The sequence below is a fragment of the Theropithecus gelada genome, chromosome 1 (assembly GCF_003255815.1).
Source record: "Theropithecus gelada isolate Dixy chromosome 1, Tgel_1.0, whole genome shotgun sequence".
Lineage (NCBI taxonomy): Eukaryota > Metazoa > Chordata > Mammalia > Primates > Cercopithecidae > Theropithecus > Theropithecus gelada.
This window is the reverse complement of record NC_037668.1, coordinates 18,617,028-18,630,775: the sequence shown is the minus strand read 5'-3', so window position 1 is coordinate 18,630,775 and position 13,748 is coordinate 18,617,028. Positions and strand designations below refer to the sequence as shown.

The 13,748-nt window shown below is 45.7% G+C and overlaps 1 protein-coding gene across 1 annotated transcript; it reads right to left on the bottom strand.

Moving 5' to 3' along the window:
* Positions 1–8,719: 8,719 nt before the first annotated feature.
* On the bottom strand, positions 8,720–9,961 carry LOR (loricrin). The gene has a single exon (XM_025359651.1). The coding sequence runs from the start codon at positions 9,959–9,961 to the stop codon at positions 8,945–8,947; it is 1,017 nt and encodes a 338-aa protein (XP_025215436.1). The 3' UTR covers positions 8,720–8,944.
* Between the last annotated feature and the right edge of the window lie 3,787 nt (positions 9,962–13,748).

Below are 13,748 nucleotides of genomic sequence, written 5' to 3'. Positions count from 1 at the left end.
CAATAGGCCCCGGTGTGTGATGTTCCCCTTCCCATGTCGAAGTGATCTCGTTGTTCAATTCCCACCTATGAGTTAGAACATGTGGTGTTTGGTTTTCTGTTCTTGTGATAGTTTGCTGAGAATGATGGTTTCCAGCTGCATCCATGTCCCTACAAAGGACACAAACTCATCCTTTTTTATGGCTGCATAGTATTCCATGGTGTATATGGGCCACATTTTCTTAATCCAATCTGTCACTGATGGACATTTGGGTTGATTCCAAGTCTTTGCTATTGTGAATAGCGCCGCAATAAACATACGTGTGCATGTGTCTTTATAGCAGCATGACTTATAATCCTTTGGATATATCCCCAGTAGTGGGATGGCTGGGTCAAATGGTATTTCTAGTTCTAGATCCTTGAGGAATCGCCACACTGTTTTCCACAATGGTTGAACTAGTTTACAGTCCCACCAACAGTGTAAAAGTGTTCCTATTTCTCCACATCCTCTCCAGCACCTGTTGTTTCCTGATTTTTTAATGATTGCCATTCTAACTGGTGTGAGATGGTATCTCATTGTGGTTTTGATTTGTATTTCTCTGATGGCCAGTGACGATGAGCATTTTTTCATTTGCCTGTTGGTTGTATGAATGTCTTCTTTTGAGAAGCATCTGTTCATATCCTTTGCCCCCTTTTTGATGGGGTTGTTTGTTTTTTTTCTTGTAAATTTGTTTGAGTTCTTTGTAGGTTCTGGATATTAGCCCTTTGTCAGATGAGTAGATTGCAAAAATTTTCTCCCATTCTGTAGGTTGCCTGTTCACTCTGATGGTAGTTTCTTTTGCTGTGCAGAAGCTCTTTAGTTTAATTAGATCCCATTTGTCAAATTTGGCTTTTGTTGCCATTACTTTTGGTGTTTTAGACATGAAGTCCTTGCCCATGCCTATGTCCTGAATGATATTACCTAGGTTTTCTTCTAGGGTTTTTATGGTATTAGGTCTAACATTTAAGTCTCTAATCCATCTTGAATTAATTTTCATATAAGGAGTAAGGAAAGGATCCAGTTTCAGCTTTCTACTTATGGCTAGCCAATTTTCCCAGCACCATTTATTAAATAGGGAACCTTTTCCCCGTTTCTTGTTTTTGTCAGGTTTGTCAAAAATCAGATGGCTGTAGATGTGTGGTATTATTTCTGAGGGCTCTGTTCTGTCCCATTGGTCTATATCTCCGTTTTGGTACCAGTACCATGCTGTTTTGGTTACTGTAGCCTTGTAGTATAGTTTGAAGTCAGGTAGCGTGATGCCTCCAACTTTGTTCTTTTGACTTAGGATTGTCTTGGCAATGTGGGCTCTTTTTTGGTTCCATATGAACTTTAAAGCAGTTTTTTCCAATTCTGTGAAGAAACTCATTGGTAGCTTAATGGGGATGGCATTGAATCTATAAATTACCTTGGGCAGTACGGCCATTTTCACAATATTGATTCTTCCTATCCATGAGCATGGTATGTTCTTCCATTTGTTTGTGTCTTCTTTTATTTCACTGAGCAGTGGTGTGTAGTTCTTGAAGAGGTCCTTTACATTCCTTGTAAGTTGGATTCCTAGGTATTTTATTCTCTTTGAAGCTGTTGGGAATGGGAGTTCATTCATGATTTGGCTCTCTGTTTGTCTGTTACTGGTGTGTAAGAATGCTTGTGATTTTTGCACATTGATTTTGTATCCTGAGACTTTGCTGAAGTTGCTTATCAGCTTAAGGAGATTTTGGGCTGAGACGATGGGGTTTTCTAAATATACAATCATGTCATCTGCAAACAGGGACAATTTGACTTCTTCTTTTCCTAACTGAATACCCTTTATTTCTTTCTCTTGCCTGATTGCCCTAGCCAGAACTTCCAACACTATGTTGAATAGGAGTGGTGAGAGAGGACATCCCTGTCTTATGCCAGTTTTCAAAGGAAATGTTTCCAGTTTTTGTCCATTCAGTACGATATTGGCTGTGGGTTTGTCATAAATAGCTCTTATTATTTTGAGATACGTTCCATCAATACCGAATTTATTGAGCGTTTTTAGCATGAAGGGTTGTTGAATTTTTTCAAAGGCCTTTTCTGCATCTATTGAGATAATCATGTAGTTTTTGTCTTTGGTTCTGTTTATATGCTGGATTACGTTTATTGATTTGTGTAGGTGTACCAGCCTGCATCCCAGGGATGAAACCCACTTGATCATGGTGGATAAGCTTTTTGATGTGCTGCTGGATTTGGTGTGCCAGTATTTTATTGAGGATTTTTGTTTCGATGTTCATCAGGGATATTGGACTAAAATTCTCTTTTTTTGTTGTGTCTCTGCCAGGCTTTGGTATCAGGATGATGTTGGCCTCATAAATGAGTTAGGGAGGATTCCCTCTTTTTCTATTGATTGGAATAGTTTCAGAAGGAATGGTACCAGCTCCTCTTTGTACCTCTGGTAGAATTCGGTGTTTATAGTATTCTCTGATGGTAGTTTGTATTTCTGTGGGGTTAGTGGTGATATCCCCTTTATCATTTTTTATTGAGTCTATTTGAGTCTTCTCTCTTTTCTTCTTCATTAGTCTTGCAGTGGTCTATCAATTTTGTTGATCTTTTCAAAAAACCAGCTCCTGGATTCATTAATTTTTTGGAGGGTTTTTTGTGTCTCTATCTCCTTCAGTTCTGCTCTGATCTTAGTTATTTCTTGCCTTCTGCTAGCGTTTGAATGTGTTTGCTCTTGCTTCTCTAGTTCTTTTAATTGTGATGTTAGGGTGTCAATTTTAGATCTTTCCTGCTTTCTCTTGTGGGCATTTAGTGCTATAAATTTCCCTCTACACACTGCTTTAAATGTGTCCCAGAGATTCTGGTATGTTGTAGCTTTGTTCTCATTCGTTTCAAAGAACATCTTTATTTCTGTCTTCATTTTGTTATGTACCCAGTAGTCATTCAGGAGCAGGTTGCTCAGTTTCCACGTAGTTGAGCGATTTTGATTGAGTTTCTTAGTCCTGAGTTCTAGTTTGCACTGTGGTCTGAGAGACAGTTTATTATAATTTCTGTTCTTTTACATTTGCTGAGGAGTGCTTTACTTCCAACTATGTGGTCAATTTTGGAATAAGTGCGATGTGGTGGTGAGAATAATGCATATTCTGTTGCAATATTTGGGGTGGAGAGTTCTGTAGATGTATATTAGGTCTGCTTGGTGCAGAGTTGAGTTCAATTCCTGGATATCCTTTTTAACTTTCTGTCTCGTTGATCTGTCTGATGTTGACAGTGGGGTGTTAAAGTCTCCCATTATTATTGTATGGGAGTCTAAGTCTCTTTGTAAGTCTCTAAGGACTTGCTTTATGAATCTGGGTGCTCCTGTATTGGGTGCATATATATTTAGGATAGTTAGCTCTTCCTGTTGAATTGATTCCTTTACCATTATGTAATGGCCTTTTTTGTCTCTTTTGATCTTTGATGGTTTAAAGTCTGTTTTATCAGAGACTAGGATTGCAATCCCTGCTTTTTTCTGTTTTCCATTTGCTTGGTAGATCTTCCTCCATCCATTTATTTTGAGTCTATGTATGTCTCTGCATGTGAGATGGGTCTCCTGAATACAGCAGACTGATGGGTCTTGACTCTTTATCCAGTTTGCCAGTCTGTGTCTTTTAATTGGACCATTTAGTCCATTTACATTTAAGGTTAATATTGTTATGTGTGAACTTGATCCTGCCATTATGATATTAACTGGTTATTTTGCTCATTAGTTGATGCAGTTTCTTCCTAGCATCAATGGTCTTTACATTTTGGCATGTTTTTGCAATGGCTGGTACCGGTTGTTCCTTTCCATGTTTAGTGCTTCCTTCAGGATCTCTTGTAGGGCAGGCCTGGTGGTGACAAAGTAAGCATTTGCTTGTCTGTAAAGGATTTTATTTCTCCTTCACTTATGAAACTTAGTTTGCCTGGATATGAAATTCTGGGCTGAAAATTCTTTTCTTTAAGAATGTTGAATATTGGCCCCCACTCTCTTCTGGCTTGTAGAGTTTCTGCTGAGAGATCTGCTGTTAGTCTGATGGGCTTCCCTTTGAGGGCAACCCGACCTTTCTCTCTGGCTACCCTTAACATTTTTTCCTTCATTTCAACTTTGCTGAATCTGACAATTATGTGTCTTGGAGTTGCTCTTCTCGACGATTATCTTTGTGGCGTTCTCTGTATTTCCTGAATTTGAATGTTGGCCTGCCTCACTAGGTTGTAGAAGTTCTCCTGGATGATATCCTGAAGAGTGTTTTCCAACTTGGTTCCATTTTCCCCCTCACTTTCAGGCACATGGATCAGACATAGATTTGGTCTTTTCACATAATCCCATATTTTTGGAGGCTTTGTTCATTTCTTTTTCCTCTTTTTTCTCTAGACTTCTCTTCTCGCTTCATTTCATTCATTTGATCTTCAATCATTGATACTCTTTCTTCCAGTTGATCAAGTTGGTTACTGAAGCTTGTGCATTTGTCACATAATTCTCGTGTCATGGTTTTCATCTCTATCAGTTCGTTTATGGCCTTCTCTGCATTGATTATTCTAGTTATCCATTCTTCCATTCCTTTTTCAAGATTTTTAGTTTCTTTGCCCTGGGTATGTAGTTCCTCCTTTAGCTCTGAGAAGTTTGATCAACCGAGGCCTTCTTCTCTCAACTTGTCAAAGTCATCCTCTGTCCAGCTTTGATCCATTGCTGGCGATGAGCTGCATTCCTTTGGAGTGGGAGATGCGCTCTGATTTTTTGAATTTCCAGCTTTTCTGCCCTGCTTTTTCCCCACCTTTGTGGTGTTATCTGCCTTTGGTCTTTGATGATGGTGACGTACTGATGGGATTTTGGTGTGGGTGCCCTTTCTGTTTGTTAGTTTTCCTTCTAACAGTCAGGACCCTCAGCTGCAGGTCTGTTGGAGTTTGCTTGAGGTCCACTCCAGACCCTGTTTGCTGGGTATCAGCAGCGGAGGCTGCAGAAGATAGAATATTGCTGAACAGTGAGTGTTGCTGTTGGATTCTTGTTCTGGAAACTTCATCTCAGAGGTGTGTCCAGCCATGTGCAGTGTGAGGTGTCAGTCTGCACCTAGTGGGGGATGTCTCCCAGTTAGGTTACTCAAGGGTCAGGGACCCACTTGAGCATGCATTCTGTCTGTTCTCAGATCTCAACCTCCCTGCTGGGAGACCCACTGCTCTCTTCAAAGCTGTCAGACAGGGTCATTTACATCTGCAGAGGTTTCTGCTGCTTTTTGTTTAGCTATGCCCTGTCCTCAGAGGTGGAGTCTACAGAGGCAGGCAGGCCTCCTTGAACTGCAGTGGGCTCCACCCAGTTCGAGCTTCTGGCGGCTTTGTTTACCTACTTAAGCCTGAGTAATGGTGGGCGCCCCTCCCCCAGCCTTGCTACCACCTTGCAGTTAGATCTCAGACTGCTGTGCTAGCAATGAGGGAGGCTCCGTGGGTGTGGGACCCTCCCGGCCTGGTGTGGGATATAATCTCCTGATGTGCCATTTGCTAAGACCCTTGGTAAAGTGCAGTATTGGGGTGGGAATTACCTGATTTTCCAGGTGTTGTGTGTCTCAGTTTCCTTTGGCTAGGAAAAGGGATTCCCTTTCCCCTTGTGCTTCCCAGGTGAGGTGATGCCTTGCCCTGCTTCAGCTCTCACTGGTCGGGCTGCACCAGCTGACCAGCACTGATTGTCCAGCACTCCCCAGTGAGATGAACCTGGTACCTCAGTTGAAAATGCAGAAATCACCCATCTTCTGTGTTGCTCGTGCTGGGAGCTGGAGGCTGGAGCTGTTCCTGTTTGGCCATCTTGCTCAGGATCCCCCGATTTCAATAAATCCAAAATTTTCTTCTTGAAGATTTTTTCTTTGTCGTTAGCTTTCAGATGTTTGATTATGATATTTCTTAGTGTGGATTTCTTTGGGATTATCCTGTTTGAGTTTCACTCATCTTGAATTTGTAAGTTAATCGCTTTCACCAAATTTGGGTAATTCTGAGCCATTATTTTTACAATTTTTCAGTACCACACCCTTTCTCCTCTCCTTCTGGGACTCTGATGACATGAATGCTAACACTTTTGTTGTCCCACAGTTTATTGAGGCTCTGTTTTTTCCCCTCAGTTTATTTTCTCTGTTGTTGAGATGGAATAATTTCTATTGATCTATTTTTGAACAGGAACGTGTTTCTCATAGTTTTTGAGGCTGGGAATTTATTTCTCATAGTTTTGAGGCCAAGATCAAGACACCAACAAGTTCAATTATTTGTGGAGGGCGCTCTCTGCTTCTAAGACAGTGTCTGTTGCTGTATTCTCTGGAGGGGTAAAATAGTGGAAGGTGGAAGGATATTGATTCTTTTCTCTGTCATCTCCATTCTGCTATTGTGCCTATCTAGTGAGTTTTTTATTTTCCAGTTCTAAAATTTAACTCTGTAATGGGTTATTATATTTTTAGTTCTAAAATTGCCGCTTGGCTCTTTTTATATCTTCTATTTATTTGCCAAGGTTTCCTATTTTCTCATTGTTTCAAGTGTGTTTATAATTTCTTATTGAAGCATTTTTATGATATCTTCTTTAAAATCCCTAACAGATAAGGCCAGGCATGGTGGCGGTGGCTCACGTCTGTAATCCCAGCACTTTGGGAGGCCGAGGCGGGCAGATCACTTCAGGCCAGGAATTCAAGAGCAGCCTGGCCAACATGGCGAAACTCCGTCTCCTACTGAAAAACAAAACAAAACAACAAAAATTAGCCAGGTGTGGTGGCGCATGCCTGTATTCCCAGCTACTCAGGAGGCTGATGCACAAGAATTGTTTGAACCCTGGAGGAGGAGGTTGCAGTGAGCCAAGATTGGGCCACTGCACTCCAGTCTGGGAGACAGATTGAGACTGTGTCAAAACAACAACAACAAAAATCCCTAACATAATCTCAAAATCTGTGTCATTTCACTGTTGGTTATCTGTCGAATGGTTCTTTTATCATTCAAGTTGAGATTTTTTTCTGGTTCTTGGTATGATAAGTGATTTTTATTGTGTGCTGGACACTTTGGGCCTTATGTTAAGAGACTTCAGATCTTGTTTAAATTTTCTATTATAGCAGACTTCTGCTAATACCACACTAGTGAGGTTAGGGAGAGTGTAGCACCTTCTGAGTAAGTCCATGTGGTCTCCTTACTATGGTGGAAGTACAGGATTCTTGTTCATTTTTTTCCCCATGGTGTTTGGTTGAAGTAGGGCAAATATTGTCAGAAAGATTTCTGTCTTACTAGACTACCCTTTTCCTGGTCTTTTGTCTAAAGCAAGAGAATTTTCTTGGTGCAGTTTTTTTGTCTGCACCTTCCAGAATCAGATTTTCTAGTGCCCAATCTGGGAAACACAGGAGGCAGTAAGAAAACCCAGGAAACTTACCACGGTCAGTCCTTTAGTTCTGAGGACTCTAGCTACTCCGCCTTGTCCTCTCCAGACTCACCAGAGAAATAATAAGCATATCAGATGTTTATGGCATAAACTGGTGCTGCTAACATGCAGCCACCCAGTTTGCAAAGTCTTCTTATGTTTGCTTTATATATTATGCTCAGAGATTTTAGTTAGTATCACAGGAGTGATAGTAAGAATTACATCTACTTCATTTTGTCCAGAACTGAAAGTCTGACTTTCATTTGTTAAAAAACATAAAAGTAATGCAGTGGTTGGGCTCCTGAATCTTTAAGACTGCTATTTGTTCTGATCTCCATGAATGACCGATGTAAAATGATGAATGGTAGAGATCCCAAATGGGAGAGTTGAAGAAGCAGCCTTTTTTTTTTTTTTTTTACCTCCCCAGCAGTGATTGAGTAGGAAGGGTACCTGGGCTTTTTGATGTAGCAGGAGTTTTTCTTGAGTAAATCAGTAAATTGGCATTTAACTAGAGCTGGTAAAATCAGGATATGAAGCAGAACCTGGAAAATCCCTGGCCAGGCTGATGTTCCATATCTCTTTTGAGGGCTATGCAATTAATACATCCCTTGGAGCAACTGTGGCTTCTTCCTTGCTGATCGGAAGCTCTTGTGTTTTCCATGACCTCTTTCTGGTGCTGAGGTTTTACATCTCGCACACTTATGCTGCATCTTCCTAAGTTAGGTAAAGTTCCTTCAAGAGAGCAGGAAACATTTAACCCGAGAAAGCTGATTGAAATTAAAAAAAAAAAAAAAAAAAAAAGAGAGTGAGAGAGCAGGAAACAGTTCCCCTACTTCCTCCTCTCCCTACGGGTACCTACTAAAGTGGTCTTGCTCGCCCTAGAGGCTCATAAACATCGGATAGGCTTATTATTTCTCCGGTGAGTCTGAGTAGCATGAACTGGTGCTCCTAATGTGCAGCCACACCTTGCAGAATTGGCTCTGGACGGTGAGAGACAGCGTCTTTCCAGGGCAGCATGTCTTTAAAAAACAGAGTTCAGTAAGGAGACCCACAGTGGCTACCCAATCCACAGGGAGGTGTTTACTGAAGTCTCTCCTCAGGATCTTTGTGTTTTGGGATCACGTCATGATTTTAAGCCGCACACTAGAATGTTCACATATTTGACCGTCGTTTGCCAGCCATTCCTCCCTCTCCTGGTGACTCTCATCTATCCACTCACCCTTCCGCCAATTGAGTCCGTGTATTTGTAAAATGAATGTAAGTGTGAATGAGCGAATGCAGGAAAGGAGAAGAATGGAATGGATGAACTTGAAGACTACAAATACTCTTGGAGACCTAGAGATTCTCATGAATTTGCACATTTATTGACTGAGGCACTGGGGTTGGGAGGTAGTTGTACAGAAACCAAAGAGGCTAAACAGCAGCACTAGTTGCAGTCGGAGAGCTCAATGGCTTCTTTTAGGTAGGTTAAGACATGAAGGATTTGCAAACCTCGGGTAACATCATGAGAGCTCTAAGCGCATCAGCGCCCCTGGAAAACACCTCCAACTCCTTCGCCTCCGTGGTACCCCGGGGGACCTATTTGGATGGCCAGGTAGGCGCCTGCTTCTGCTGGGTCTGGTGGCAGACCGGGACGCCCTTGCCACTCCCTGAGCCCCCCACGGAGGAGCCACCGCCACAGCTGGAGCTGCCGCCGCCCCCAGAGGAGCCACCTCCGCAGACGGAGCCCCCGCCACCGATGACGCAGCCGCTGCCAACCCCGGAGGAGCCGCCGCCGCAGCCGGAGCCCCCGCCGCCCCCGCCGCTGGAGAAGCAGCCACTGCCGCCGCTGCCGCCGGAGAAGCAGCCACTGCCGCCGCTGCCGCCGGACGACCCCCCTCCGTAACTCGGCTGGGGCGCGCACGAGGTCTGGGTGACCTGCTGCGAGGAGACGTAGCCGGAGCTGCCGCCGCCAGAGGAGCCTCCGCCGCAGCCGGAGCCGCCGCCAGAGTAGCCGCCGCCCCCGCCGCTGGAGAAACAGCTGGAGCCGCCGCCCCCGCCGCTGGAGAAGCAGCCGGAGCCGCCGCTGGAGGAGCCGCCGCTAGAGACGCCGCTGGAGACGCCTCCGTAGCTCTGGCACTGGACAGCCTGACCCGAGGAGCCGCCGCCGCCGCCGGAGAAGCAGCCGGAGCCTCCCCCGGAGGAGCCACCCCCACCGCTGGAGAAGCAGCCAGAGCCGCCCCCGGAGGAGACGCCGCCGCAGCCGGAGCCGCCGCCACCGGAGGAGAAGCAGCCGGAACCTCCCCCACCGCTGGAGAAACAGCCGGAGCCGCCCCCGGAGGAGCCACCGCCCCCAGAGTACTTGACGTTCCCACCGGAGCCACCTCCGCAGCCTCCAGTGCCGCCGCCGCCCCCGGAGGAACCCCCGCCACAGCCGGAGCCGCCGCTAGAGTAGCCACCGCCTCCGGAGTAGCCGCAGCCAGAACCGCTGCTGCCGCCACCGCTGAAGAAGCCGCAGCCGCCACCGCCGCTGCCTCCGCCTCCGCTACCGCCGCCAGAGGTCTTCACGCAGCCCACTGGGGGCTGGGGGGTGGGCTGCTTTTTCTGATAAGACATCTTATCTAAGGAGGAAGGGGAGCCTGGAAGGAGAGAAGAGAGCATCTCTGGACCGGCTGCAAGAGGATACTTACGGAGGCAGCTGCATCCATGGCAACATCGCCATCCTCTCAGCGCCTGCCTGCGCCAGGCCCAGGGCTCCTTCAGGTGCCCCGAGAGCCCTCAGCGGGGATTCTTGCTTTTGGAAGAGTTGAGCTCCTTCTTCCCCTGCAGAAAGCCTTCACTAAGCTTTAAACAGCCCAGTTAGCAGTGCCCATTCTTTCTCCTAGCTCTGCCGCTGACCACTGTTGTGTGATTTGAGGGCAGATCACCAACACTCCCGCCTCTTTCTCATTTCCTATTAAATGAAAGGGTTTGAACACTTCATCTTTCAGGCCTCTTCCAGTCTCAACACTGATTCTCTGAGTGCAAATAGAAAGCTACCACAAACCTCTACCTAGGATGGGAGATTTTACCTATTCCCAGTACAACAGAGGGAGGTTTGTTGGACTCCATTCTACTGAGGCCTGTTGCACTCCATCCTCTGCAAAAGCTCTTAGTTCAAACTCTTGGTCTGTCCCACTGAGCTAGGCCATGATCCAAGGGCCAGTTATTAGAAAAGACAGGCTCTGCTGTGGCCCTGCCTGGAAACAGGGGAAGGACCCCGGTGGTCCTTTGGACTAATATCCCCGACCAGAAGCTATTAGCCATCTCTTCCATGATTTTCTCAAGTCCAAGTTTGGTAGAAGGGACTTTGACTAGTAGGAAGTTGTATTTCCCTCTCAGAACTTCTAACTCTGTAAAGCAGCAATTGGATTTCTGTGGCACCTCAAATCCCTCCCATCTGCAACTTTCTTGGAATCATTCTCCCTACTCTCTTGAGAGTGGGCTCAGCCTCTCCTCCTGACAATTTCACGAGGTCTGCTCAGCCTGTGCACAAGCTGCCTTGGACAGCCTCTCCAGAGTCCTTCTGTGCCCGGCGCCATGCCTGCCCCTATGGGAGTGCCAGAGAGCAGGAGATAGTCTTGTCTTTGTGGAGTTTACATTCTGACCAGAAGACCAGAAACCTCATCTGCATTGCAGCAGCTCATCCCCTGCTCCTTTCCTGACCGCCCTCCAAATGTGAGTGCTTTTGGGAAAGCAGAGGCCCTATAGCTCCCAAAGGGGAAAGAGGCCCTGGTCCATCTAATCTAGTCAGGCCTGGGCAAGACCAGCTGGGAAGATGAGAGACTCAGTAGAACCCACACTTACCCAAAGCACCAGGAAGGGTGAGTGAGGAGAGAAGATGCTGGCAATGTGAGGAGCACTGAGCTCCTGAGGTTTATATTGGAGCTCTCCAGGCCAGCTTCTTGTGTTTGACCTCAGTTACGTGACCCGTGGCTGTCAGCCCCGCCTCCCTGTGATTGCAGGCACAGGATGGCCCATTCATGGAGGTTTTGGCATTCTTGAGATGGGCAGCCTGGTGTATGACTGGCCCCTCCTCTGATGCAACAGTGTAGCAGGCTCATCAGTAGGGTCACCCAGTCAGAGTGGATGGCAGACATTGTTTCCAAAACCTCTGGCACAGGATGCATACCAGGTGACCACAGGGCTGTGCGTGAAGAATAGGTCCCAGAGTCTTGAGGTGCCCTTAGAGAGTCAAACCGGAGATCTCAGTGCTTTGCCCAAGGAGTAGGACCTTCCAAATCCTACTGCTTGGCTTCTGGTCCTGCTACTCTAAAAGTCCTCAAAACTTTAGAACCTGTTACTCCTTTGCAAAAGTTTCTCTCCCAGGATTTCATGTGTGCTTTGCTGGGGTGTTTCAGTCCTGCCCACTGGAGGCATGAGTCCCCAGCACCCAGCTCTGGACTGCACACCATAGACAGAGCTGTAACTAATGTGACATGGGAAGCTACTTTGATTTGTCCCCAGAGACAGCAGACATTTGAGAAAGTCTGAGAAGGATAATCAATAATCAATACTGACTTTCCTTGCAGCAGAGCAAACTAAAGAGATGGACCATGTGATCCCACAATGGCTCTTTGGCTTTGTTGTGGTGTTGTGTGACAAAACACTGACCTCAGCCTGAGGGGCAGTCATCGAATGGGGTAGACTTCAGATTAAGTGACAGGTTGGGTGCTCCCTTTTCTACTTGCCAGCTGTCACCTTGGGCAGAGTCATAGCTCTTAGTGCAGTGCCTGCCCATGGGAGACACTTGGTAAGTATTATTGACTGTGGAATGATCAAGCTTTCTGACCCTCAGTTATCTTGTCTATCAAATAGAAATAGTAGTACCTATTTCACAGGCATGTGAAGAGAGGATGTTAAGTGTAGAAGGTGACGCTGTCTTTTTTATTGTTTTCCCTTATAATAGCACATCCTTACTTCCAACCTGGCCTTCCCTTGGACACCAAGGCCAGAAAGGAGTCCATGGAGGGATTGGGCAAGTTTGATTCTTCTCCTAGGAGAATAACTCAAAACTTTCCTGTTGACTCTGGACCAGTAGCATCACCTCTGTGCATGCAGAACAGCATGCTGCTTCTTTTATAACCGGAAGTCAATTGGTATTGTTTAAGATACCACAGTCAAACTTTGTTCTGCCCAGTTATGTTTTGGACTGACAGCTCCAATAATAAATTCTTAATTATAGTGCACTTTTAATGATCCAGATAATCCTGATTAGACTGTGGCCTTCAGAAACTTGTGGCACTAGTTTCAGTTTGGGCAGCATAAACCCAGGTGAACCCGAGAGGAACTCAGGTGCTCTCTTCCTTAGAGGACACCCAGCAGGGAGAAGACAGGATCTGTTGGAGAAGGCAAGTTTCTCTGCTTGAAGTTGAGGTAGTGTGGAGAATTTGGAGGGAAACAGGCCCCGATTAGTGATTGCTATGGGTATAAGAAAGAACAGTTTCATTTAGTTGGGCCATATTGGAAAGAGGAGCACATGTGGACCACGATTCCCAGCACTGATCTGTCAGCCCTTGTTGGCCCATTACTATATGTTCACCAGTCCTTAGCAAAAGTGTAAGTAAAAGGACGTCAGCAGGGTATTCTTGGGAAAGAAAGTCTTCACTTCTGAAATCATGGCCTTCCTTACCTCTTCCATTAAAAGATATGGCGACATGAGGCTGTAGTTGTTTCTTTTATGTCCTGCCACGTCAAAATGAAAATTTGACAATAGTGTGATGATTACCACTTTTTTTTGAGGGAGATATTACTTACCCATGGAATTCTGAAATTTGGGAACTGGGCCAGGCGCGGTGGCTCATGCCTATAATTCTAGCACCTTGGGAGGCCAAGGTGAGAGGATTGCTTGAGCCCAGGAGTTTGAGACCAGCCTGCACAACATAGCAAGACCCCGTCTCTACAAAAAGTACAAAAATTAACAAGGTGTGGTGTCATGCGCCTGTAGTGCCAGCTACTCTGGAGGCTGAGGTGGGAGAATCGCTTGAGCCCAAGAGTTTGAGACCAGCCTGGGTAACAGTGAGACCTCATCTCTACAGAAACATAAACAAAATTAGCTGAAAATGGTGGCATGTGCCTGTAGTCCCAGCTACTCAGGAGGCTGAGGTGGGAGGATCGCTTGTGGCTGGGAGGTCAAGGCTGCAGTGGGCCGAGATTGCACCACTGCCCTCCAGCCTGGGTGACGGAGTGAGACCCTGTCTCACAAATTAAACAAAACGGGAAGCTCAAGTACAGTTGACCCCCCAAACGGCTAATCTTCAAATTGTCCATGTTGGCTTTGGGGGGGTCATTTTCTTCTAAGAAATATAGGGTATTTTTTTTCTATTAAATTTAAGGTGCTAATTCTTTATTTGTTAATCCAGCC

What these genes read in the sequence shown, in the direction of transcription:
- LOR (XM_025359651.1), bottom strand. Translation starts at nt 9,961, where the DNA reads ATGTCTTATCAGAAAAAGCAGCCCACCCCCCAGCCCCCAGTGGGCTGC.